The sequence below is a fragment of the Onychostoma macrolepis genome, chromosome 17 (assembly GCF_012432095.1).
Source record: "Onychostoma macrolepis isolate SWU-2019 chromosome 17, ASM1243209v1, whole genome shotgun sequence".
NCBI lineage: Eukaryota > Metazoa > Chordata > Actinopteri > Cypriniformes > Cyprinidae > Onychostoma > Onychostoma macrolepis.
In genome coordinates, this window is record NC_081171.1 from 8015332 (window position 1) to 8042515 (window position 27184).

Genomic DNA, 27184 nt, shown 5'->3' on the forward strand with positions numbered 1-27184 from the left:
AAACAAAGCAATTAAATAAACACAATATTTATGAATTAATCCAAATATAGATGGTACAAAAATAAATGTGAAAAACATGAGGTTGGATTTTAACACAAATGCAGCACATAATTTAAATTATAGGCCCAGATAAAAGCAGATCTTCAATTGAACCCCGAAATATTGACTGAAATCAACACTATAGCTGTGAAGAGTAGGTGAGTAACTTCTCCTGAAATATGGCTCATAAAAAGTAAAGAATGACCCAATAATGAATATTCAGACATGTCATTTTATCATGAAGGACAAAATGAGGGGCAAAAAACAAGGCAGACCAGCAATGAGTTATCTTGAGTGAAGTTCTACCATTTCATAATATTTCTCTACGCATTTAGTCGTGTTATTTTATAATGCATGATATTGTGAGATACATTTAATGGACTCGTTTTATTTTCTCTCACAACAGTAAGGATGTTAGCAGTCATTTTATCTTATTTGCAGGAAAGATGCAAGTATGGTCAAGCATAATGCCCACTTGGTCTCGTACTATTCTGATACATACATTGCTCTATTGTTAATTCAAAGTGACTAAATAGAAAATGCACTCATTCTAAGAAGCAGAAAACAAAAGAGAGACATTGAGCGCTTGCTAAAAGCAGGTGCAAAATAATTAGGCCCAGCAAAATCACTAAAACCAGTGCAGACATCATTACCTTCTGTGAAAGTCACAATGTGTCAGAAATGCTACCTATGCACTGCTGTATGTCTCGGCTAAAAGGGAGTGTTTTGACACATAATTTTAATTTAATATACAATTGACAGATTTCCTTTAATATTTAAAAGAGGCTGGTCAACATCCTACTGGAAGTGTCTAGGAATGATTTCCAGCATCATTGTAAATCTTTAAAACGGTTGATGCCGCCTCTGTTGACCATGCTTTCCTCACAGCGTCGACTTTCTCGGCCTGGATAAGAACGCAAAACAGCATTATAAAAAGTAATAAAACAAGCCGAATACGAGGGAAAACTAAACACACTATTTACACTACATACAAACAAGCCATTCTTATCATTATTCGTGACTGATGTCTCTCCAGAACACTATTTTTGGCTTTACTGACAGATATAATGCGACGGCATGTCCTTTTTTCAATGGAAGATGAATTGTGTCAGATATTGAGTCGAGATGGCACAAAACTTGGAAGCTTTTCTCATCAAACGCTCTTTCGATCAGTCTTTTGAAGGGCAGTCTGTTGTGGCATACTCTGTACTCTGCAGGAGCTCCGTGTTTAGAGGTTGTCCCCGGGTTGGTATTGTGGTTCAGTGGCAGTGAAGTAATCCTCCAGGAAGGCTTGTAGATACTCAAAGGTGGGCCGCTCCTCGGGGTCCCTCTTCCAGCATTGGAGCATGAGCTCGTGCAGGGAGCTGGGACAGTCCTGGGGGCAGGGCATCCTGTAACCACGCTCGACTTGCTCCAAGACTTCTCGGTTGTTCATGCCTGAGGGACAAATGCAAAGCATGTGCTCTTTAACTGACTGTGGGGCCCTTAAATTCCAGTATGATGCTGAGTTGTACTTCATTCATTTATTCAAGCTCTTAAAGGGATAGTTCACCCAAAAAGTCAGTGGAGTCCAGTGTTGTTTTGGACCCCATAGACTTACGTTATATGGACAAAAACAGTTTAAACATTCAAAATATCTTCTTTTGTGTTCATCAGAAGAAAGATAATCTTACAGGTTTGGAACTTTTTGGGTAAACTATAGCTGCTTTTCCACCGAAATTACCTGGAACAACTTGTCCTAGGAACTTTTTTCCCCGCAGACCTGTTGTGGTCTAAAGTACCGTGAAGAATAAGTAAATAGTCTGGTGACGTAGGTCTGCGCGCATTTCTCAATAGTACGCAAATTTCAGACAGGTAGTTGGGACTTCGCGAGTTCGACACGGGAGTGTGAAGTCATGGGGACGGGACGACGCAAGTCCGGTAATTCTGCAAATGGAACAGCAGCGTAGGCTACTTGATAACGTATTTACAATAAGACAAAATATGATATCAAACACCACTGCCCCTTTTCGTTTTCATTTAAACATATTAATAGCTGCAGAAATGTAGTTCAGGGAACGTACATACATTACAATTAAACAAAATATTATATCAAACAGTATTGGCTCTTTTCATTTACATTTTAACATATTAATAGATTCATAGAATAATAGAATAAAGACCAAAGATTACCTGTTAGATTTACCCAAAACGAATTATATCTTATGTTTAACCACTACAGAGACATCAGAACCAGCGGCAAATGTCACGGGATACATAAGCACTGAGCACCCGATGATTGCATGGAGCTCACGTCTCCGAAATCAGCGGCGCACATTTTCAAATAGACGCTGTCTTTATAAATAAACTGCAGATTTGAGTTTTAAACGACTACATTCTCGCCTGAAATACTTTTAAAACTACATTTCATGACACAATAACAGCTTATTTTAAAAAAATTATGCAAATAAATGGTGGTTGAAATACAGTGCTGCGTGAACTCAACCAACCAGCATGTTCAGCGCCAAAGTCCCGCCCCCAAAAGTTCCGGACCTTTGAAAAAGTACTACCTCGCGAGCAGGGACTTTCTGAAGGGCAAATTTTTACCCGGAACTTTATTTAGATCCTCGTTCCTGCGGTGGAAACGGGGCTTATGCCTTTAATTCTGTCATGGGTGTGGAACTCACCCTCATGTCGTTCCAAACCCATAACATATTGGCTAATCTTCAAAACACAAATTAAGATATATTTAATAAACCTGAGAGGTTTCTGTCCCACTGAAAGTCCAGGTAACTAATACTTAGAACAGTTGCATTTAGTATAAATGTTGAAGATTCAAAATGGTCATAAAGGCATCATAAAAATGAATCAATGTGAATTGAGCAGTTTAATTAAAGTCTTGTGAAGAGATATGACCACTTTATATGATAAACAGATTTCATTTAGGCTTTAATCCACATGTAAACAGACATACACAGAGAGGCATCACACTTGGCAATGCACATGTTACACGCTACAACAAACTTTATTGGTTCTCACGCATCACATATGCATATTTGAGCTTCCATGTTTACCATATGTGACCCTGGACCACAAAACCAGTCTTAAGTGTCAATTTTTCAAAATTGAGATTTATATGATCTGAAAGCTGAATAAATAAGCTTTCCATTGATGTATGGTTTGTTAGGATCGGACAACATTTGGCCGAGATACAACTATTTGAAAAATCTGAAATCTGAGGGTGCAAAATGCATATTACTATATTTATGGTAAGAAATTTACAAAATATCTTCATGGAACATGATCTTTATTTAATATCCTAATGATTTTTGGCATAAAAGAATAAATTTATCATTTTGATCCATACAGTGTAATTTTGTCTATTTCTACAAATATACCCCAGCGACTTAAGACTGGTTTTGTGGTCCAGGGTCACATATGTGATGTACTCTGTGTGTTGATCATTATTTAGCCTAAATTAAATCTGCTCATCAAATAAAGCAATTGTATCTCTTCACAAGACTAAATGTCTCAATTTTATATGGATTTGTTTTTATAACACCTTTATGACCTTTTTGGATCTGCTAAGTATTGGTTTGCTGGACTTTTAATGGGGGTACAGAAACCTCTCAGGTTTAATTAAAAATATCTTAATTTGTGTTTCGAAGATTAACCAAAGACTTATAGGTCTGGAACAACATGAGAAAGCAAGTGGTGAACTACCCCTTTAAAGGCATAATTTAACCAAAAAAGGTTCCAAATCGGCAAGATTTTCTTTCTGCTGCTGAACACAGAAGGAAATATTTTGAATGTTTCTGCTTTTGTCCAGACAATTTAAGTCCATGGAGTCCAAAACAAGATTGGACCCCACTGACTTTCACTGTAAGGACAAAAAACACAGAGACGTTTTTGTGTTCATACAGGCTTGGAATGACATGTGGGTTAGTAAACAATGACAGAATTCTGATTTTTGAGTAAATTATACCTCTAAGAATTAATCTTGCCTCAAATAGCAAACTGTCTTTGAAAAATTGTAATTAAATTTTAGTCATTTTAACTGACGAAATTTTAGCCAGTTGCTGTCAGTGTTAATGGTCTAAAAATGTACCGTCCACCATCAGATCTCACCTGGATAGGGCACACGTCCTTTGGTGACCAGCTCTGTGAGGAGTATTCCAAATGACCACACATCTGACTTGATGGTAAACCTTCCGTAGAGTGCTGCCTCTGGAGCCGTCCACTTGATTGGGAATTTGGCACCTACAACAGAACACTGGATTTATGGATCTGATCTCGAAATGTGGCCTACTTGTGAATTGGGCAACGTTCCCAGGGAAATTACAGATTTAACTCTGTTAAATATGTGCATAAGGAAACAAACATTAATAGATCAAACACAGCGCTGTCATATGTTATTTGACCTGTATAGCCACGTCATCCCCATTTGAGAGGCTGCCATGTTGAAATGTTTTCATATGCAACTCAACATTTTATTATAAAGACCTACAATAAATAAATAATATAAACACAGTAATACATGTGATGCCAATATTAAAGGGGTCATATGATGCGATTTCAAATTTTCCTTTCTCTTTGGAGTGTTACAAGCTGTTTGTGCATAGATAAGATCCCTGAAGTTGCAAAGACTTAAGTCTCAAAACCAAAGAGATAAAGTTAAGACTCTGCCACGCCCCCCTAAGACGGCTCATTCAAACACGCCCCCGCATGTCTACGTCACGATGTGGAAATATTTGTAACACCTCCCAAATGTCCACGCATTGACAGAAGGCCTGGTTTCAGTAACCGCAGTAGTGTTGATGCAGCCGTGTGCAAAAGCACTTTATTTGGGCTTCCGAAAATAGATGCATTTAGGAATCATTAAGATTACTTACAACAGAACAGCAACGCATTTAATGGACGACCGTTTCATGAACCTAGGAGAGGAGGTATATATATTTTTAAAAGCGTATCTGGGCGGAAACTACATTTTTACCTGAAGAGCTTGCATGCCTTTTCTTCTCGTCAGTTGCCGCGAGTTCAAAATGACCAGCGAAGAACCAGCAAGGTGTGGGATTATTTTGAATTAGAAGGAAACGGAAAAGTTTTGTGTAAACGGTGTAATGTCAAATTGGCTTACAATAACTCTACTGGAGCGATGCGTAATCATATTCAATACAGGCACGTATGCGTTAGCTTGGAGGCTAGCCAAAGCCAGCAATGTCAATGTCATACACTACAACCCGCCGCTGCGGTCCGCGATCCCATCCGCGCCATCTATTCCTCTGAGACCCACTTCAGTGGTGGTGCAGGATTTCCAGGCTCTTTTCGAAACTGTCTGCTTGCTTGTAGTTATCTCTCTGTGTGCCTGTGACTTCAGTTCCTGCCGAGCGCGGTTTTTTTTCAAGTGCAGAATCGCCTCTAGTCCCGTCTTTCGCCAGACCACGTTAACATGTTAAATTCATTGAACAAATGCGCATGGTCTGAGTAAGTAAAACGAGCATTGTTTTGTTTTTAGACAATATAGCCAACATGAAGTAGCCTACATTTTTAAAAGCCGTTTTAATGCTATTCCTTGATAAACTTTACCATTGTTTTTGACTTGTGTTTTAATATGTTGGCTAACGTTATATGAAAATGAAGAATTCTGTCAGTCTATTTTCCATTTCTGCATTACTCCAGCTGATCTGAATAAATAAGCTATGCACTGGTTTATGTTGAGTGTATGCTCTTCCTTATTTTCTGTTTAACGACTGCCTAAAATTAAATGATGATAACGTGAGGCAAGCATATGGCATAATCGTGACCTATTTTTTAGCAATTTCATTGAGGGATTTGACAGTGTGATGCAAAGATTAAGTATTTCAAGTGTAGGCGGTTATACACGCACAGTTTTTTTTCTTTTGCCATTTTTTTGGGAGTTTCTAGCTGTTAGTCGGATACAAAACTTCCGTTTAAACGACAGCCAAATTAGTCGTAGCGCACATCCCTACACATCACAGTGAAGTCAGCTGTGTCTGTCACGCGACTCTGTTCCTCCCTCGGGCTTGAACTGATGGTAAAACTACGGACCAGTGTTGCCAACTACTTTTCAGGGAAAGTTGCTAAAGGAAGGTCGATTTGTTGCTAAAAGTTGCTAAATGACGTTGTGATGTCATTACGTAATCACTATGCAAAATTGTCACAACATCAAATCTCAGTCAAAAAATATATTTTATATATGTTAATTTAGATTTGTTCATAAACTAATATAAATGCTAATATAATATAAAAATATAATTATTTTTAAATACAAAATTGAATTATTGTTCAATAATTCAATGAATTAATAAACTTACAATTATCATGATTAAACTTACAAAACGATTACAATTTAAGTTTTATATTCTTATTAGCTAGTAAACTAAAACTACACATTCTGAACAATTATAGTTTTAAACAGTGTATTAGTAGTTATTTAGTGTGCTCCACTCTTAAGTAAAGTCTGTAAAATAGGGCACAATCTATGTTAATATATAGGAATTTTCCTTATTTATTTTTCACAGGTTTTTTACCTGCATTTTAAATTATGCATTGTATTTTGTGTTTTCGAGTTACAGGGTTACAACGGATAATGGATAATATCCTGGAAAATGACTATATAATACCTTTTCCATTTTTCTTAAAATGTACTAACTGATCAACAATCTTAGGTACAAGCTACTAACAAGGTGTATCATAAATGAACAATGATTCAATTATACAATTATTATTATGATTATTAAATTTAACAATTGCAATCAGCAGCTAACTTAATGTTAAAAGATGCGTGTACTGCTAAGCATCTTTAATTTCCTCTTTATGTAATTTAGATGGAAAATGCATGCCTTTTTATCATTTGAGTCACTTATCAAAAGTTGCTAAAAGTTGCCAAATAAATATAAAAAAATAGCTAAACTTGTTGCTAGGTGCTTTTGGAAGAAAATTTGCTAAATTTAGCAACAAAATTGCTAAGTTGGCAACACTGCTACAGACATTATTAACTGTCTTTACTTTTATTTTTTATATCATTTCCGACCAGTGCTTGTGGTGTTCGGCCAATCACAATGCACTGTCCCAGTTGGCCAATCAGAGCAGACTGCGCTTGTCGGTAGGAGGGACTTTGTAGAAAACGTTTGCGTTTGAGAGAGGCGGGTCATAGAGGACCTACAATAATGTACAGTATTTGAAAAAGAATGTGTTTTTTGAACATTAAAGCATGTCAACATATTCTGTTACACCAAATACACAAAATAATGATCTTTAAAGAAGCATCATATGACCCCTTTAAAATGAGGAAATGCCCAGTAAACTAATCCATTATTGCAGTTCAAATGTTCAAAAACACTTGCCATATGGTGACATTAATATGTTTTGTAAAACTACGCTAGACTGTGACTCTTACAATACATTTTAATAATAAACAATCCAGCAAAATATTCAGACATAGAAGGAAATGTACAGAAATTTGAGCGGCACTTAAATCATGTGACTTAAAACCAACATATTATTGGTTTTTAACTCCAATAATGCAATGTACTTTTTTCTGAATTGTCAAGGCAAACTGTAAACTGAAGAAAAATTATGTTGCCATATGGCAACACTGTACCATAGAGGGTTGATTAAACCTATGAAGACAGCAGCTAAGCCTGATTTGGGAGTGTAACTCTCACCTTGTCGTGCTGTGTATTCATTGTCCTCTATTAGTCTGGCAAGTCCAAAATCTGCAATTTTGCACACTAAGCTGTCACCAACAAGTATATTGGCAGACCGCAGATCTCTGTGGATGTAGTTCATCCTTTCAATGTAAGCCATGCCTGCAGCAACCTAGAAGACATGATTTAAATGTTTATAATAAATATTTTAATGTCCTGTGGTCAAGTAATTGCTTACTGAAACCAGATACCTTAATCTATTAGTATCAAAACATTTTACTAACCTGAGCGGCCATGTCCACTAAATTTGGCAATTTAAGGCCACGTCCTTCACCATCCTTCAAGAAATCCAGCAGACTTCCTGAAAGACGATCAGTTACATGTGAACAAACCTGTGTGATTTCTTTGGAGGTATAACAGTAATATTGTGAATATTATTTCAATTTAAAATAACTGTTTTCTTTATAAATATATTTTAAAATTTGCAATTTCCAGCACCATTATTCCAGTCTTCAGTGTCACATTCTTTAGATTCTTTAGAAATCACTCTAATATGCTGATTTGGTGCTCAAGACACATTTCTTATAATAAGTGTTGAAAACAGTTGTTTAATATTTTTGTGGAAACTGTGACACATTTTTCAGGATTCATTGACTACGTTTACATGGACATCAGTAATCTAATTATTTACCTTATTCTGAATAAGACAATATTATGATTAAGGTATTTACATGGGTTGCTTCTAGAATATTCCTTTCATGTACCTGTTTTACATGTTAGAGTACATAGATCGATTAATGGAATGCGTCATTACGTCACCACGCGACGCCATCCGACGTCCCCTCTGGAATTTCACGTATAAACATATTTCGTCTTTGTGACGATGCCATATATAGTTTTGGGTGTTTCATTTTTAATTTTATGAAAGCTTCAAGTGCAGTTAATTATTTGTACGCGCATACAGACGACGGCGGTGTTGAAGCTCTTTTATTTGCCGTCAAACGGTTGATCACTGCCGTGAGTGTGTCCTGTCGCAAAATGCGGCGAAAAGTCCTACACGACAGTAATAGTTTGATTAAGGTGTTTACATGTCTGTACTGCACTTCAATAATGCGACTAAAATAGGAATACTCTACATGTCTTAATTCGATTTCTGTTTACTTCGATTATGACTTTAGCCGGATTAAGGTAATCAAAAATCTCTGTTTACATGGTAAACTCTTAATCAGAGTATTGTCTTAATCATATTAAAATCGGAGTATTGATGTCCATGTAAACGTAGTGACTGATGAAAAGAAAGTTCAAAAGAGCAGCATTTCTTTAGCACTTCTGTTTCCAAATTCTGTTCCTACCTTTGCTCATATATTCTGTCACAATGTAGATGGGTTCTTCAGAGACGACCGCATAAAGCTGCACTAGCTTGTCATGCCTCAGTTTCTTCATTATCTGAGCCTCCTCCAGGAACGACTCTGGGGACATTGTGCCTGGTTTCAAGGTCTTCACTGCCACTTTAGTATTGCCATTCCAAGTGCCTGCCATTCAGAGACGAGATTTCATAGTGAGTCACAGAGCCCTTGAAAGGAATCACACATAAATCCTTCCAAGACAGCTGGCTTTCTTTTGACGAGAGAAAATGTTCTCTGCCTCACTGACAGGCCAAGATTTATACCCCTGGAATTATAAGTAATGTATGGATATCAAACTCTTTTATTGGGCATGTGGTTAAGCTAATCTCTTACCCATCCAGACCTCTCCGAACTGTCCATTCCCCAATCGTTTGATGAGCTGAAGTGACTCCCGTGGGATCTCCCATACATCTTTGGTTTTGACAGACAGGTCAGCAAGGCGGGGCATGCCTTTATGGCACGGGACTATTAAACGGCAACAAAGTCCTGCAGCCCGGGCTGAATGCAGATATATCAACAGATTATACTGTTAGTTAATCATTTAAGATGGATTCTTTTTTGCATTATACATTCAATGCAGATTTACCAGAATAATGGTGCACAAGCTGCTGCAGAGTTTCAAATTGAGCTCTAGTGGTGATGTAATATCCTCCATTGTCCAATTTGCGGATCTTGTAGTGCTTCACATGGTCGCCTTTAGTTTCATCCCAGTCCTGTATGGACAACGAATATGCTCCTAGAATAAACATGATCGAACAGAAAATTAGATTAGAATTTTTTTTTGGAAAGAAATTAGTACTTTTGTCCAGCAAAAGTGACAGTAATTACATTTATAATGTTACAAAAGATTTCTATTTCAAATGCTGCTCTTTTAAACTTTCTATTCATCAAAGAATCCTATCACAAGTTCCACAAAAAATTAAGCAGCACAACTGTTTTTAAATTTGATGATAATATGAAATGTTTCTTGAGCACCAAATCAGAATATTAGAATGACTTTGATTTCATCTGAATGGCAGATGAAAATTCAGCTTCTCCATCATTAAAACAAGTGACATTTTAAAATGTATTAACAGATATTTGAAATTGTAGAAATATTTTACAGTATTACTCTTTTTACTGTATTTTTGATGAAGTAAATGCAGCCTTGGTGAGCATATGAGACTTATTTTGAACACAATAAAACATTTTACTGACCCCACACTTGCGAATGGTAGCTTAACTGCAAATTACCTTTTGTGGTCTCACTCTCCCTTATAAGGAAAGTGCCTCTGGGATTTCCATTTGACAAGAGTTGCCGTTCTGCATCTTTACGGCCAAGTTTTCCAAAATACCAACTACAAAGGGATATACAGTGTTTGATTTGGTTAACAGTATGACCACATGACAAAGTTATGTTATTGCCCTTGTCCCAATGAAAATACTACTAGGAGTAACGCAAATAACAGACATTGTTCTTCTGGATAGTCTTCCTATTTATATTTAACTTTTGTCTATTTTAGAACTAAAACCGAACTTACTCTTCTGCCTGTATGGAGTCTACTGGAGCCACATAATTACTGGGTATGTATCCTGTTCCACCTGTAGTGAGAGAGCGCGCCTCCCACCAGTCTCCTTCCCTGATATACAGCAACAGGAGCAAGAGAACAAATAAACAATGAATACATTTCTATTGGGTCAAGTTTCAGTTATTGAGAAGGAAACCGACTGTACCATAGTGCATATATAAAATCGAATTTAAAAGGTAAAGTGCAGATACACTATCATTTGTTTGGGGTCAGAAAGATTTTTTCTTAAAGAAATGTAATTATTTGTATTCAGCAAGGATGCAATCAATTTATAATGTAACTATAATGTTCATATAAATGTTGTTCTTTTGAACTTTCTATTCATCAAAGAATCCTAAAAAAAAATGTATTGTGGTTTCCACAAAAATATTACGCAGCACAATGGTGAAAAACATGTTGAAAATATTGATAATATTAAATGTTTCTTGAGCACAATATTAGCATATTAAAATAATGTGATACTTTTGTATGGCTTTGACATCACAAGAATAAATTACATTCTAAAATATATTAAATTCGAAGACAGTTACTTGAAAAAAGCACAATATTACAGTTTTTACTGTATTATTGATCAAATAAATGTGGCCTTGATGAGTATAAGAGGCTTCCTTTGAAAACATAAAAAATCTTACTGACCCCAAACTTTAGAACAGTAGAGTACATCAAAAGCGTTCAGACAGCATCCTACTGAAAAATGAATTTACAAAAATATTCAGAAAGAATGCTTTTGGATTGGATTATGAAACATTGTTTTCGACTGTCTCTTAAAATATGTTCTGTGAACTTACGTGCTATTTAGAATCTGGAACTTTTCCCCTTTCCTGAAGCTAAGGTCATCCTCTGACCTTGCTTCATAATCATAAAGTGCTACAAAGAGTGTTACTCCTGCAAAAGAAAATGACAGATAACATCAGCTTACTAAAACAATGCAGTTTTATAGGAATATTACAAAGTCTCCACAATGTGCAGTACAATGTGATCCAAAAGGGAAATTGTTGGGATATTTTTATAAAGATGTTATTTTAAAACGGTCAACATTAAATGGTATTCACAACTCATTTTAATTGTATTAAATATTTTCAAATAAAACAGGATATTCAATGAGAAAAAAAGTAGGCCATGACTTGATTTTTTCAGTCAGATTTGATTAAATCACAATACCAGAATGAAGCAAGGAGAAAAGGGGCTGAAAAATTAGGCCTTGGTCATATCAGCCAAAAAGGAACGTTTTTTCAGAGACTTAACAAAGACAAACATTTTTTTATTTGTAATGATGAGGACCGATCCAACAGGCTCAATAAAAACAGGAATGAGCACTATGGAAGTTAATGAAGGGGATTTTTATGTCACATTGACTTCAACATTCAGGACAGTTTAAAAATATTTCACTTTCTGTTTGAGTGCTAGAACAGCAAATCCCTCATTTGTTCTACCTGTTCCACCCCGGGATCGTAGTGTTCCAGAGTGCGAAGAAGAGTTCACTCCACCGAACACAGTTACTCCTTGACTGACAGGTGCATGGAAGTTGTTGTAGTTGGGTATAGTGGTGACTCCAAAGCTGGGGTAGTGCTGAGGTGTCGGATCAGCCCCATATCGATATCCTGCATGCTGTGAGACGCTAGTTTCTCTGTCGTCTGTGAGTTTGGTTGCCTCTTTGTCCTTGCATTGCACACAGCCCATTATCTATATTCTTTGTGGTGAAGAAAGGCATAAATGAACATTCATACAAAATGACATGATATTTATTTATTTCTAATTTTGAATCTAATCAAATTAGAGATATTAAAGAGGAGACTCAGATTCATATTCAGAACAACTGACTGGAAGTAAATACCCCTAAGTGATTACTTGAAATGGACATAAATCAATAATTAATTCAACAAGTGATTCAGAAAGACATTTGGTTTTAAGCAAACAGTCTGTAATTAAAGCGAAAACAAATGGATGTCTCACTGAATATGTGATTCATTTCATCTTATTTGCAAATAGCATGATTTGGATAATTGAGTTAGTTAAAGAAATAATTCACCCAAAAAATGAAAATTTGATGAAAACATATTCACCCCCAGGCCATCCAAGATGTAGATGAGTTTGTTTCTTCATCAGAACAGATTTGGAGAAATCTGCATTACGTCACTAGCTCAACAATGGATCCTCTGCAGTGAATGGGTGCCGTCAGAACGAGAGTCCAAACAACTGATAAAAACATCACAATACTCCACACCACTCCAGTCTATTAATGAATGTCTTGTGAAGTGAAAAGCTGTGTTACTAAGAAATAAAACCATCAACTTCAAACATTAACTTTAAACCATAATAACATTTACACTAGTCAAAAAAAAAAAAAAAAAGTATCCTCTTTTGTCTTCTCACATCAAAATCCACAGACAAATTTGTTTAGAACTGTTTTGCTCTGTTTTGCTCTCTTGATCTGTGCATATTTCTCTCCTGATTCAGACAAGATGACTTTTTCACTGGAGAAAGCAATATTATGGATAGTGGACTCGTACAGTATCTTAGCCAGAAGCAGTGGATTTAAGGTAAAAACATCTTAAACTTCTTACTTGTGGATTATTGTGATGTGTTTGGACTCCAATTCTAATGGCACCCATTCACTACATAGGATCCACTGGTGAGAAAGTGATTTAATGAGTTAATTTTCAGCACATTTTCATTTTTGGTTGACTATTCCTTTAATGTGGTTATTATCCAACTAAAGCAAGTATTCTGTTATATAGAACATTATGTTAATATTAACAAATGTTAATAGAAGTGGCCTGTTTAGACAAGACTTGAAATGTAACACATGCAGACAGTAAATGAAAACATATATTCAATAAACATACCAAGGCAAGCACTGGGCTACCACAGTGGAGTATTCGCATTCCATTCAATTAAAGATGATGTGAAAACATCTACGATTTGCTCCTTTGCCTGAGTGGGCAAAACAAAAGCCAAAGACATTTTTTTATTGGCAAACAACTTCTGGGGAACTATGACACACTATGCTGAAGAACACTTAGAGTCTGATATCTGTATAAGTTAAACATTCTTTAACATACTTTAATTATTCTGCAGAAAACAAAGAATTCAGAAGAAAGAGCCATTCATGCTACAACAAAATGTCTCGACCACAGATATTATAGAAAATAGATTCTTAGGAATACAGATTTACCTATAGCCTATATAATTTTATACTCATCATGACAAAAATATATAGGAGACAATTATGTCAGTAATACACTGATCCTTTTCATCACTCAGACTTTTTGTTCATGATTACTAAGTAAATATATTTACAGAGATTGCTGGGGGAATTTCAGGAACCAGTCTCTTAAATTAAGAGATTTATATAATTTTATGAGTCTCAAAAAGATTTGAATGCTGCTAAAAGGAGGATTTGACGTTCTGAGAACATAGAAACATTTCCATGACTTTTGACGTTTTATTACTTTCCCAGACTATTTAAAAATTCCCAGATTTTTCCAGGTTTTCCATGACCGTGCTAACCCTGTATTTATCATTCTGCATGCATAAAGAAAGCAATAGGAGGAGAAAAGGTCTTTTTGTGCCTTAGGTCCACTGCATATACATTCGAACAGACATTAAACAACCAGAAAAATCAATAGTAGATTGTACAGATTGTACTAAAAAAATAATAAAAAATAAAATCAATTAAGTCACACAAATACTTGTGTGTTGAGACTGTCAACGCTGATAAAGGGTATGATTTCATTCTATTATAAGATGACTACTGTCCAGTGACAGAGGCCTTATTCTTCCATTCAATTGTGTACATAAGGCTTTTTCTGCTGCGCATCAATCCTGCTGCCAGAGACGAGCGCTTAGGACCAAAAGCATCACACCATCCCTTCACAAAATACATTCATTCTCGATGTTATACGTCCCTAAATATCATGCGGCTGATAAAGCGAAAGCATTATGATTAGTCCGCCCGCTCTAGCATTATAAAGCCTCCATCTCCCATCATTTCCATCAACCACAATATCCATTGGATACGAATCGCCTGCACCAAGTGTATCAAAAACGCTAGACCATCAAAAAAATGCTTACCAAGAGAGGGGTCGCCTGAAGTGTTTTGTATTTCACCGCAAAGAGAGAATCGAAAATAGGTCATTTGCAGACAGCTTTTTCTATAAATAAAATCTCGGTGAATTATGAAAATAACAACATTGGCCCTGACGGCTCAGGCTGCTCCTGTCGCCGAGTGTAACAGATGATGGCGTTGCTGAGGCGGATTCTCTGGGGACCGAGGTGTGATTGACAGGACGCCCAGCCAATCGGGTGGCGCAGAAGACGCCTGCGTGCGTGCGCATATTTTGCCTCCTCGATGGTCCTTTCTTGCTTCTACTATGCAGCGTGGGCTCAGCTGTGGTTACTATAGGAAAACAAGGACTGTCTGGTCATGCTCCACAAATCTCTCTGTAATCGTCGACAACCTGTGACACCAATCATTTGGTGTGTTGTTTAAAAATAGTTCAAAAATATACTTATATATATATATATATATATATATATATATATATATATATATATATATATAATCCACGCATGTTGTGAGGCACACCTGCTTTTCTAGACACTCCTGAGAATTTCATTAAATTAGAAACGTTTTGGGTGTGAAACTTTTCAGTTCGTGTAGCCTGCCAAAAGTAAATCTCGTTATCATCAAAGTAAATGCACCCTCATGCAAATCTTTTAACTGAAAGGTTGCATGGTGTCCTCAGGAGGGTGATACTTTTCATAAATGTCAGGTTGGGGCAAGTCATCACATTTTTGCTTATTAATTATAATATTTTCAATGGTTTGATACGTTGGTTTGACATTTTACCTTTTTTGCTGTTTCATTATTATTATTATTATTTTAAGCTGAAAAGCCTAAAAAATCAGGTTCCATTAGGTAGCATACCCTGATAAATATTAGGACAATGTGTGTTCAATTTCTCTCTCTCGCTCTGTCAGTAGGCTAATGTTGGGAATATTCAAATCACTTAAAAGGATTGTTTGGCCATAAATTTAAATTCTGTGATTCGTGAACATTTACCCAGCCTTGTGTTGTTTGAAACCTATATGACATTCTTTCTTCTGTGGAAAACAAAAGAATTTGTTTGACAGAATGACAGCCTCAGTTGGTGAAAATTCTCCTAAAATTCTCCCTAGCATCTCCTTTTTTATATAGTGTGGTGTGAACAAAGAAAGTCATACAGGTTTAGAAGAACATGGATTTTTTGGGAATGTGATTGTGCCTATTAAAACTGACAACTAGCCCCAGTCTCCTCTTCTGAATGATCATATATATATACACACCACTATTTTTTGTATATTTTATATGTATACATTTTATATTTAATGTACATTTCTAACACTATACTTTGAGTTGTATTTAAATTGCATAAAACTAATTAACTGTACTAGAATGGCCTAAGGGAGTGATGGCAAATTTATTTATCTTTCTCTCATTCGACCAATGTTATAGGGTAACCCCCCACCACCACCCCCTGCTATTGGGGCAAACGCAAATGCAAAATATAGACTTGTTGTAGTTTCTGTTCACCAGACGTTTACCCAACTATGATGACTTTCACTTCTTGGAACCTCTGAAATATGTAAAGGGTCCACAGGTACATGCCAAAAACCAACACTGCCATGTTACATGTCAATACACTGCCAAAAAATGGCAAAGCGTGTATATGACATGCAATGTTACAGATGTATTCAAAATCAGTAATCAGCAAAAACAGATCAAGGTTTGGGCTGACTTTCAAGCATTTTCAATATTATTAGTTTTAATCTTAGGACTCTCGCCCTAAATCAACATCTGTTACTGCAGCGTCGGCCAACAGTAGTGAGATTTTGTGATATTTTAATATTTATACTCATCAACATTTTGATGAGTCACTTCATGCTATGTATAGCTGACTTTTCAAAATGTCTTGGTGAAGCTTCACTCGTTAAATTCTATTAAAGATATGGTGATGTGTTTTTTGTAACCTTTTGTAACCAATAGCCTATCCCTAAAATAATCTAAATCTGTTATACTATTAATTTATGTCCTGTTATTTTAATTTTATAATACATTTATGTTTTTTAAAGATAAATGTCCAGATTGCACAAACCGGTTTGGTGTAGTGAATAGGGCTTCTCTGTTTAAAAAAACATCCATCAGCTTAGTATGCAATATAAATTTTCCATCATATTTCCTGGATTACTCAGGCAGATCATTCACTCATTCAGACGTAAACAAATATTTCACCACTGCAGATTTACAATATTATTATTGTTTATGAGCAATCTGCTGTGATGTTGAGCAGTTGCCATGGTGATGTGAGTTAGTATGGTGATGTGAAAGTGCACTTTAGACTATTTCAGTGCATTCAAAACAGCTCCGTCTAGGCTGACAATAAACTGTGACTGAATCTAGGTCACCAGGATTCCTCAGAATGAATTCATCATGCATGCAATGTGTGACTGGATGTTTATATTGGAAAATTGTAATCCACGGTTGGAACGCTGGAAATGAAATGCTCACAAATCTATGTGTTGGCCTATGTAACGTTAGTGTCTGTTTAGACAAAGTGGTAGCCTATAATGCATACTCAACCATTTAAATCTATGCTGTTTGCTTTCTCCCTTCATATTTTGAAGAAACCAAAAGAAAGGTTGTTTGAGAGACTTTATGACAAACAGCAAAGACCAACGGAGAAAAAGAAATAAAAACAACAATAAAAAGAAAAGCAAAACCTTTGTGACTGGATTCACTGGTTCTGAATCACCAGTTGCTGGTTGCGCGCCCTTCCTCCCCCTCCAGTGCGTGAGTGTAGCCCCTCCTCCCGGCTTCACGCAGGCCTCTGATTGGCTCACGCAGCTCTTCTGTGACGTCAGGGGCACTTGGGCGTTGTATCTAGCATCTCATTATCAAAAGAGAACAATTTCATTATCTCCATCTCGTATCCCAAAATAATATATTTTATTTGAGAGAGTGCTATAATTAGTGTCTTTTCCCGATCAGTTGATCACAGCTTTACCTCTCGTAATCTTTTTTCCGCGGTTTTATTTGAAAACCGACGCTCTTGAGAGCGAGCACGCGACGCGTCTGAGGGAGAAGCTCGCGCTCTTTGTTCATTCATTTGATCTGCGATTCTTTGTTGCGTGTGAAAGCATGGGAGCGCAAATCTCCAAAAACGGAGCAAAAGACGAGACTGCTGCCGAAAAACCAGCCGAGGCTGCGAATAAATCAAACGGGCAGGTAATAACTTTAATTATTATCTTTGTACAGGCGTATGATGTTTTGAGGGGGTGTGCAGTGCCAAAAACCAAGTCGGTTCAAATGAACAATGAGCCGATCAACAAAGGGACTCTCCACTTTCCTCTGAAAATCAGCACTTTGTATTAAATATCGATGTTATTGTTATATTAAATTGAATGATGTGCATAAATTTGTTAGATTTAGTGTAAATTACATTTTTCACATTTGCATGTTGATTGGAATGGACCCCCCAATGTAACCAGTGCGTTTGAACGCCAAGTTATTTTTTTTCTTCTAAAATCATATAATTACGATTACGTTAAAATTCGGTGATTTCATTCCGATTTTTTAAAAACGAGTTAAATAGGAACATCATCGTAGCTTTACCAAGATTTTCCGTCGTGCAAAGCCATTTCGGTAAAATCACCACGCCTTTATCGCATCTTGTTGATAAAATGGAAGTGCAAATAAGCTGTGAGACGCAATCCATGGATTTAATATGAGAAATGGGTTTAATATGAGAAGTGGCCTTGCAAGGCTGTCTGTGCACTCAAAACGATGATCTCCACGGTTTGATCAGCGCTGGTGGATCTACTCGTCCATCTTGCAATGCTTTCACTTAAATGGCAACAGCATCAGCCAGACAAAGTGCATGAGACTTCACCCACGTGGCGAACCTATAGACTCCACATAGTGTTTTCATACAGCCTTTTTGTATGGAGTAGGTTGTAAATATGCGAATTGAATGCAAACATTTGGGTTTTAATTTTTACACAGTGCAAAAACACAACTCATGTGAAGCATTTTCTTATTCCCACAGGAGAATGGCCATGCTAAAACCAATGGGAATGCCTCTCCAAATGCAGAAGCAGCCACAGAGGACGTGCAGGCCAATGGAAAGCACTCTGCCGATGGGGAGGTAAAAGCAGAGGAAGGAAAGGCTGAGGAAGGAGGCGCAGAGAAGGCCGCTCCTGAGGGCGAAGCGGAGAGTTCCGCCGTTGCAAATGGCGAAGACACGGCCAAAACAGAAGAAAACGGTTCTGCTTCGGCGAGCAGTGAGCCTGCCAAAACCAAAAAGCGTTTCTCCTTTAAGAAACCGTTCAAACTTAGCGGCTTCTCCTTTAAGAAGAGCGCCAAAAAGGATGCTGAAGGCGGAGAGGCGGCAGCAGCTGTGGAGAACGGTGAGCAAAAGAAGGATGCTGAACCTGAATCTGAGGAGGCCAAGCCTGAGGCCTCCAGCGAAGAGAACAAGACGGAGGCTCCAGCTGAGGAACCGAAAGCTGAGGAGGAACCAGCTGAAAACAAAGAGGAAAAACCATCCAGTGAGGTAGCCGAAGAGAAGCCAGCTGAGGAGAAGCAAGCAGAGGCTGCTCCTCAGGAACCAGCGGCCACAGAGAGCTCAGATGCCCCGGCCGCCCCAGCTGCTGCCACAGAGTAAGATGGAGGTGAAAAGCCCGTTTTAGATGAAGTCCGAGGAGCACAAACATGGAAAATTTGTACAAAAACCAATGACATTTCAAACCTTCTGTTTTCTCCCATACTTTCATCCATTCCTGTTCCATCCACTACATTGTATATGGCATTTTGAAGGAAGGAAGTTGGATGGAATGATTGGAAGTGAAAGGCACATTTTCCCCCATGTTTTTCATAATTTTTTTGTAGCAGTTGTGTAAGTTGTGTGGGTGTGTGTGCGCATGAGTGAGATTAATAGAGCATTGCTTGTTTCAATTGTTTTTTTTTTTGGGTTCATTTTCTTTTGTAGGTGAACTGTGTTAGTGTCATAAGGACATTGAGTTGAAATGTTAGTTGAAGGTACTGGTGCCATACAATTGGGTAAATCAAGCTTGTGGAAAAAGGAGCTATCAGAAACAACACCATTGAACAATTTACAGATGTTATTTGTCAGTTCTCATTTGATTTTACTGTCATCATTACATGAATCACTAAAACAGGTGCTCAAAACCTCAGCAGCTGCATTGTGCAATACCGCAGCATTATGTATTGGTATTGGCTTTTGTCATTGCTGGATTTTACGATGTTGAAAATGGCTTTATCATGTTCTCTTTCTCAATATCAATGGTATCAATTGAAGTTTTTTTTTTCCTCTTTCTGGAAATACTCCTGTTTCAATGAGAATGATGTTCTGAAATGTTTAACATCAAAACATTTGACCTGTCGTGTAATGCAGTCCAAGTAATTTTTATTCCAGCAGAGTTCCACAAATGTTTGAAAAATTGCCGGTGCAATCGTCAAGTAGATTTTTTTTCTTTTTTTTTTTTTCCTGTAAATACTTCAGCACCATCTCTACTTGATTTTTAAATGGAATGTAACTGCGTGCAAATCGTTCACAATGCTTCTTTTACCCCTTCATTTTAGGGGCACTCAAAACAAAAATAAAGGATTTAGACAGACAATATGAGTTTTGAGTTTTGATTTTGCAATATTTGTCTCTTTATAATATAAATGCATTTGCCTTAAATTTATGTGATTGAGCAATTTTGAGAATTTTAAAAGAGAGTAACGTGAAATGTTATTTTGATTGAGGTCTTCTATCCGTCCATGACTATCTCTACCATCAAACAGCACTGTGATAAAACTTTTAATTGTGATTATATGAGGGTTTGTAGGCTTTACTCCACCTCTTTCTCAAATCACAAAGACCTTGAGGTATGAAAAACGTTTCATTATGTTTTGTGTATTTATCCTCAGCACTGGTAAATACCATTCTTCAAAAACCCAAGAAAAGCCAAATGCTTTCTAAGTAAAAAATGAATGTTAACAGACACTACTCGGATGTTTTTAGCCTACCACAGAAGCTAAAGATAATTTAGAACCATGCATTTTCTGCGCTCCAAGATGAACACCACCACTAATCTAGCAACCACAAGATGGGTGTGTTTTCACCCAATATTCCTGTTCCTAGTTTAGACGCTGGATATTCATCTTATATATGGCAATGTTAAACTTGTGGCTCCCACCTCTGCTCTAACATATGGTAACGACTTTACCATCCAGGTGCTCTTGTCTTCATTTTTTTATTCAACCACATCCCTCAAACCCTCCAAATGCAGTGCCTGCCTGTGGCTTGTGGCTCCCAGCTTCTGATTGCCTCCACCCAGCATCTTCTGTTTGACTTGTCTCTCCATTTAACCCACATCTTTTGGTTGACTGGGTGAACTTAACACAGTCATCAAAGCATAATCTTTACTTCCCTCTCCTGTTTCTAAAGACACTACTCTTGAAACTACAGAATTTATTATTATCATTATTATCAACAACACAAAATAGAAATATATCCCTTTAGATATGTGTGCTGTTTTAATTCTGTTGCATAGTATACCACTTTGTAGTTACCCTTGTTTATAATAATCACAGCAAATGACTCATGAAATTATTCAGCATACTAAAACACAAACACAGACAAGAACTCTTTAGGAAATATTTTATTTTAGTCATTATGGTTTACAGAGCAAAATTAATCATTCGGGATAACATTTATAGATGTTTATTTGTTTGTTTGTGAGTTTGTTTTTCATCATGTTCACCATCTCACAATATTCAAGTCAAATATAAGGATGTCAGGAAGAGCATTCTCTCTGTATAATCAGTAAGGATATAAGGACAACAATAACAGTAAAATAAGACACAAAGATTTGAATTAGCCACTGTGATCAGCAACAAGAAAACAAAAAGACAAAAAAGACAAAACAAAAAACTACAAAAAAAACAACAACAAGGAAAAGACATGAAATTATCAGGACACAACTTCACATGCTCGATCCACACAAAAAAAAAAAAGAAAGAAATTTTAAGGTTTTAACTGTCTTTCTATCCCTGATAACGTGTTACATAAATTACTTCCTTCTTATTGGCACCACTGCTTGGAATTTTCAAGTTGAGATGCTTGTATTTCTCAGAACAACAGCACAGTCTGTTGTGCATCAAGGTTTGCAGAACAGGATATTTTGTTTGAGAAATTGTGATGTTTTAGAAGTGATGGTTGATCACCTTATCACGTAGAGGCAATCAGGAACCCAGAGAAAGAGCAATGGACATTATCAGCGGCGAAAACACCATTAGCCTCATCATCAGGGATCTGGATATAAACAGTGTCCTGCTCATTGAGCTGAAGGACAGAGCTACCAGACATCTGGTCCACAAATCCCTTGTTGTACTCATCATAGGTGAACATGACTGGATCACTATTTTTATAAAGTGCCACTAAAGCATTAGCACCGTTCACATGCATGCTATAGGAGAAGTAATAAATTCCTGGAATCTGGCAGGTGAACAGACCTGTCTCGGGATCATAATGCTGCTCTGCATTATACACAATCTGCTCAAACTTAATTGGGGTGCCAGATGGGGGATAAGGTGTCACAGTTGCAACAGTGAATGCAGACACAGGACTTTTGACAAGAACTGGGTATGAAGTTTCACTTTGGGCCTTCTCAAATATGACCTCACCAGGAGGGCCAGGAGGGCCAGGAGGTCCAGTAGGACCCGGAAGTCCAGAAGGTCCATCAGATCCAGGAAGTCCAGGTGGACCCTGAGGTCCAGGAATTCCTTTGGCAGCCAAACCAGCTGGGCCAGGTTGTCCAGGAATACCTGGGTGACCTTTAAGGCCAGGTGGGCCAGAAGGACCTGCTGAGCCAACAGGGCCTCTTGCTCCAGGAGTACCTGCCTCTCCTTTTTCACCTGCTGCTCCAGGATATCCTGTATGACCCTTTGGTCCAACAGGCCCAGGTGTTCCTGGGGCACCAGTTGCACCTGTTTGGCCAGCATCTCCTTTGTTGCCAGGAGCACCAGTAGCTCCCCTCGGACCAGGTTGGCCTGTGGCGCCTGTATAACCCTGCTTGCCTTCAATGCCTTGGGCTCCCTGTTCTCCCTTGTGCCCCTTCATCCCTGGAGGTCCCATTGGACCTTGATCACCCTTATCACCTGTTGCTCCCCTCTCACCTGGGAAACCTCTTGCCCCTTGAGGACCAGCTGGACCCATAGGACCAGTGGCACCTGAATATCCAGTGTGCCCTTTAGCACCTGGCTCACCTTTCTGACCTGTTGTACCTGGGCTACCAGCTACTCCCCTCTCGCCTTTTGCACCAGGTTCACCTGGTTTGCCATAACCTGGAACACCAGGAGAACCGGGAGCACCAGCTGTACCTTGTGGACCTTTGGGGCCAGAAGGGCCAGGCATACCTGGAGCACCATTCTCACCTGACTTGCCTGGAATTCCAATTCCAGGAGCACCCGTTTGACCTTTTGGACCTGGTGCACCCATGGGTCCAGATTCCCCATCACGGCCAGGTGAGCCTGATTTACCTGGTTCACCAGGAAGTCCAGATTTGCCAGGTCTCCCAACACCAGGCTCACCAGGCTTTCCGGTAGCGCCCACTGGTCCTGCTGGACCTCTCTCACCCGGTGGCCCCTGAAACCCAATACCCCTTTCTCCTTTTTGTCCTGGCGCACCAGGAATACCTGGATGTCCTTTAATACCTGGCGCACCCTGTGGTCCCGCTGCTCCTGGCAGACCTGCTGATCCAGGTTTGCCTGTTGCAGAAATGCCTGCAGGTCCGGGGCTACCAACAGGACCAGGCATTCCTCTGGGGCCTTGTGGACCAGGTGAACCAGTATCTCCTTTATGTCCAGGTGCACCTGTGGCTCCAGGTTTGCCGGGTCCACCTGGAGTACCAGGTTTTCCAGGTGCTGAGTAACCAGCAGGACCAGGTGGTCCAGGGGGTCCCTGTGGCCCTGGCAGTCCTTCACCATCGTCTCCTCGTTCTCCAGGGGGGCCAGGAGGTCCAGGTTGGCCTGGCTCACCAGGGGTGCCTGGTTCTCCTGCTACAGATACCACTGTAATAAAACAAAAAGCATATCAGTGGCAATATTCATAGTCATTATGAACATCAGTGGCAATAATCAGTTATAGGTGGAATTGCCACTTTGGAATTGAGTTCATGTAATTTGATGTTGATGATACACTACGAGTACAATATACCAGTATAAAAATTATAATATAAAGAGTTTATAGAGATCTGGACAGATTTTAGAAATGTTTGGCTAAAAGTGGTCATATAACCATATAGTGCCTTGTTAGTAATAGTTTGACTAAAGAATGGTTCACAGATATAACTACAGGCTTTTTAAAATAGAGCTGTTTTCCTAAGAAGCAGGAAGTCAGTATCAAGTTGAGTATGAGTATGTAAGTATGCTCTACAGATCTTCTATAAAGTCGTTTTTTATTTGAGATCCTTTTATAAAAACAGTGTTCATACATCAGAAATAATTCATTTTAAAACTTCAAATAATACATTTTAAAATTTCAAACCATGTGTATCGTTGATGCATGACAAATCTATACATATACATTTATACATACATTTGTATGTTAAATTATATATATATTTCTTATCTTTTTTATTTTTGTGAATAAAGTATTTGTTTCAAATTTTATATTTTAACTTTAAATCTTATATCTGTGATTCTGTTTTATTTAATTTCAGAAACGTTTCACTTCCTGCAATTGCATGCTGCATTGTTTTGCTGTATTGTTGACAAATAACCTTGACTGGACAAAGGCAATCCAGAATATTTATCCAAAGACTTAAGGATATAACTCTTTCTTAAATATTGTATTGTGATTTTAACTTAAAATCAGAGGTACTTTAGCATTAAATGTATTTTATATATTTTGTATTCATACTACATATATTCATAACAATCAGTTGTCTGTTTTACATTACAGTATTTATTCATTTTTTTTTTTTTTTTGCATTTTATAATTCCACTTTAGAATATTATCCCCATTTTAAAAATATATATATATATATATGCGGCTGGAGCTTCAGTTTTATGATTGCTTTCATGTGGTCAAATCTATTGGTTTGTAAACTGCATCATACCAAAGGTCATTCTTCTAGGCACAGCTTTTATGAAACAAAACAGATGTGTCTAGATTTTGCTGTGACACACCCAGACAAATCACTTTTCAACATGTCTCTAAAAAGCTAATTTTAAATAGCTAACTTTCAAAAGTTGCTTGGTTTTGATGTGCATATACTTTCAAATCTAAAACAACACTGAATTGCTTCTACTTATCATATAAATCTGTACAGTATTTTGTTGTACAGTAATGCCAATCTAAGGATTACTTCTATGAATATATTTGAACTTCAATCCATGCAGTTAAACACAATATAAGAAAACGGATTCAACATACTGAATTTTTCATACAGTACATCCTTCAGCTTATTGCTCAACACTCCAGACTGGAATTTAGTGAAAGATATTATAGAACAAAGATGTATGAATTTTACATAGAACAAAAGGATCAGTTTTATGTAAAATGCATTTTTGCTACATAAACAAAAATTATTTTAAAAATGACTTCCGATATATAATCAGAGACAGCAGAACAGACTTCATAGTATGATGCATCTTTAAAGGCATGACATGTTTTAGCCTACAACAAATCTACAAATTGAATATTCAAAACCTTAGACAAGTTGCATCTATTGGAGGAAGCACCGTGTATCAGCAACCAATCAGTGTGCTGGATTCTACTCATGCAGCTTTGCTATGTGCATACCTAATTTTTGCCTAAGATTTGTTTTGCCTCATTTAGATCAAGTACCACAGACAGAAGCAGATCTTCAGCACGCTGTAGAAAGCAAAGAGAAGTGTTTTTCAATTTGAAACATACCATGGCTTTTAACTGAGTAAGGCTGGTACTGAGGGGCCTTCATCACCTTCTTGACAACATATCTCTCACCATGGGCAGCCGTCAAGGCAACCAGGAGAAGAAGAATGCTTGCTACTCGTAGTTCCATTCTCTGAGGTCAAATCTGCAATGGAATCGAAAGAGTTAGATGTGATGATGTAAAGTAAACTGCTGGTGGTGAAGGCTGAAAAATTCTAATGGAACAACTGGTTCAGCCATTTTTAAAGTAAACAACAGCTGACAACCGTAAACTATGATTTCATCTTCCATTCCATTAACAATAACTTGGTTTAAACCATAACTCAAAGTAGTAATAAGAGCGCCCTTCCATCTGCACCTGCTGATAGATGTCATTCAATATCACGGCCTAGTTTCCCAAAGCCAAAGGAAAAGAAAAAAATGCACACCTACCGGCATACTTGGGTTCCAAATAAATAAGAATTTAACACAGCCGTGACTCCCACTTCTGAATATCCTTTTGGTAGGAGCCAGACAGGATCTGCTGCTGCCTAGCACAATGATGAGGGTTTTTATACCATATCTGGCCCTTGCATCATTAAAAAAGCACCTACCACACTAGTACCTCCCCTCTCATCGCAAGGCTGTAATTACCAAGCAGATTTGCCCACTGTTGGCATCTCACTTCAGGATGGCTTTTTCTTTGAGTGTTTAGACCCATGATTAGATCTTGTTAAGCTCCCCTCAAAGCTGCAAAAGATGCACTTTAGTCCTAAATTTGGGTCGAACAATGTCATTTTTAGGGTATGGATAGCCTGTATGATGTGAAGTTCCCTATGTAATGTTGTTATCTTTAGAAACATGATGTAAACAATAATTCACACAGAAGTTAGTTTGACTTTCTAACAGTGTGGTCTATCTATCTATCTATCATTTTGTTGTTTTTTGCTGTTAGCATTGCAAATGTTTTGTGTAATATTTTGACTATATACTATATCTACAGACAGACAGACAGAGAGATAGATAGATAGATAGATAGATAGATAGATAGATAGATAGATAGATAGATAGATAGATAGATAGATAGATTTAGAATCCAAAAAAGAATGAAAAAATTGCACAAAACAATACTGACTCCAAAAAAACAACAACAACAAAAAACACTGTTGGAAAATAAATAATGTTAATTATTGTCTACATCATAAAAGTGTATATAAAAAGTGTCTATAACTGCAAATTTCTAAATAGAAGAATGATTTCAAAATGTTTTTAAGCCACCACAGAACTGCTATTGAAAATCACTTTTCCAATTTCAGCCTTGTCTGGTTGTCTTTACAAATTCCTTTTGACTGTCTGGTGCATCTCCCAGAAAAACATATACAAAAACATTAAGGGGGAAGACAGATCCAGCAGGTTGGTGTGGAAACGGAAAACCTCCTGCTGTCCATAACAACAAACATGATGGATCCAAATGTGCCTGACCATTAGACATATTTAACTCTTTTCCTTGAGATATGCACATACAGAGGCCACTTTGACTCTGTTTGCTCAGCGTGTCTGTTCAGAGAGTGTGTGAG

General features: G+C 37.6%; 3 protein-coding genes across 5 annotated transcripts; 1 reads left to right on the top strand and 2 right to left on the bottom strand.

The window, feature by feature from the left end:
• Positions 1-248: 248 nt before the first annotated feature.
• On the bottom strand, positions 249-14963 carry fyna (FYN proto-oncogene, Src family tyrosine kinase a). Of its 3 annotated transcripts, XM_058749691.1 has the most exons (15): positions 14737-14963; positions 13509-13596; positions 13227-13291; positions 12726-12818; positions 12096-12352; positions 11451-11547; positions 10615-10713; positions 10328-10431; positions 9681-9830; positions 9428-9592; positions 9041-9220; positions 7973-8049; positions 7707-7860; positions 4147-4278; positions 249-1476 (listed from the first exon to the last, which is right to left on the bottom strand). In XM_058749691.1, exons 5-15 carry the CDS (start codon positions 12340-12342, stop codon positions 1268-1270), a joined length of 1614 nt encoding a protein of 537 aa, XP_058605674.1. In that variant the 5' UTR covers positions 12343-12352; positions 12726-12818; positions 13227-13291; positions 13509-13596; positions 14737-14963; the 3' UTR covers positions 249-1267. The 3 variants fall into 3 exon arrangements, with proteins under 3 accessions (XP_058605674.1, XP_058605675.1, XP_058605673.1); XM_058749692.1 differs by having other exon boundaries at positions 12726-13291; XM_058749690.1 differs by lacking the exons at positions 12726-12818; positions 13227-13291 and having other exon boundaries at positions 14737-14962.
• A 2605-nt stretch (positions 14964-17568) lies between these two features.
• marcksb (myristoylated alanine-rich protein kinase C substrate b) lies at positions 17569-20343 on the top strand. Its single transcript, XM_058748347.1, has 2 exons — positions 17569-17929; positions 18750-20343. Exons 1-2 carry the CDS (start codon positions 17843-17845, stop codon positions 19365-19367), a joined length of 705 nt encoding a protein of 234 aa, XP_058604330.1. The 5' UTR covers positions 17569-17842; the 3' UTR covers positions 19368-20343.
• A 1011-nt stretch (positions 20344-21354) lies between these two features.
• Positions 21355-26143, bottom strand: col10a1a (collagen, type X, alpha 1a). Its single transcript, XM_058749482.1, has 3 exons — positions 26061-26143; positions 25632-25773; positions 21355-23782 (listed from the first exon to the last, which is right to left on the bottom strand). The coding sequence occupies exons 2-3, from the start codon at positions 25756-25758 to the stop codon at positions 21942-21944; spliced, it is 1968 nt and encodes a 655-aa protein (XP_058605465.1). The 5' UTR covers positions 25759-25773; positions 26061-26143; the 3' UTR covers positions 21355-21941.
• Positions 26144-27184: the final 1041 nt, after the last annotated feature.

Excerpts from the sequence above, each read along its gene's own strand:
- marcksb (XM_058748347.1), top strand. The coding sequence starts at position 17,843 with ATGGGAGCGCAAATCTCCAAAAACGGAGCAAAAGACGAGACTGCTGCC. Across the intron at positions 17,930-18,749 it reads CGAATAAATCAAACGGGCAG|GAGAATGGCCATGCTAAAAC; the intron begins GTAATAACTTTA and ends TTATTCCCACAG.
- fyna (XM_058749691.1), bottom strand. The coding sequence starts at position 12,342 with ATGGGCTGTGTGCAATGCAAGGACAAAGAGGCAACCAAACTCACAGAC. Across the intron at positions 9,831-10,327 it reads GGAGAGTGAGACCACAAAAG|GAGCATATTCGTTGTCCATA; the intron begins GTAATTTGCAGT and ends TGTTTATTCTAG. Across the intron at positions 7,861-7,972 it reads TAGTGGACATGGCCGCTCAG|GTTGCTGCAGGCATGGCTTA; the intron begins GTTAGTAAAATG and ends CATGTCTTCTAG.
- col10a1a (XM_058749482.1), bottom strand. The coding sequence starts at position 25,758 with ATGGAACTACGAGTAGCAAGCATTCTTCTTCTCCTGGTTGCCTTGACG. Across the intron at positions 23,783-25,631 it reads TTACTCAGTTAAAAGCCATG|TGGTATCTGTAGCAGGAGAA; the intron begins GTATGTTTCAAA and ends GTTTTATTACAG.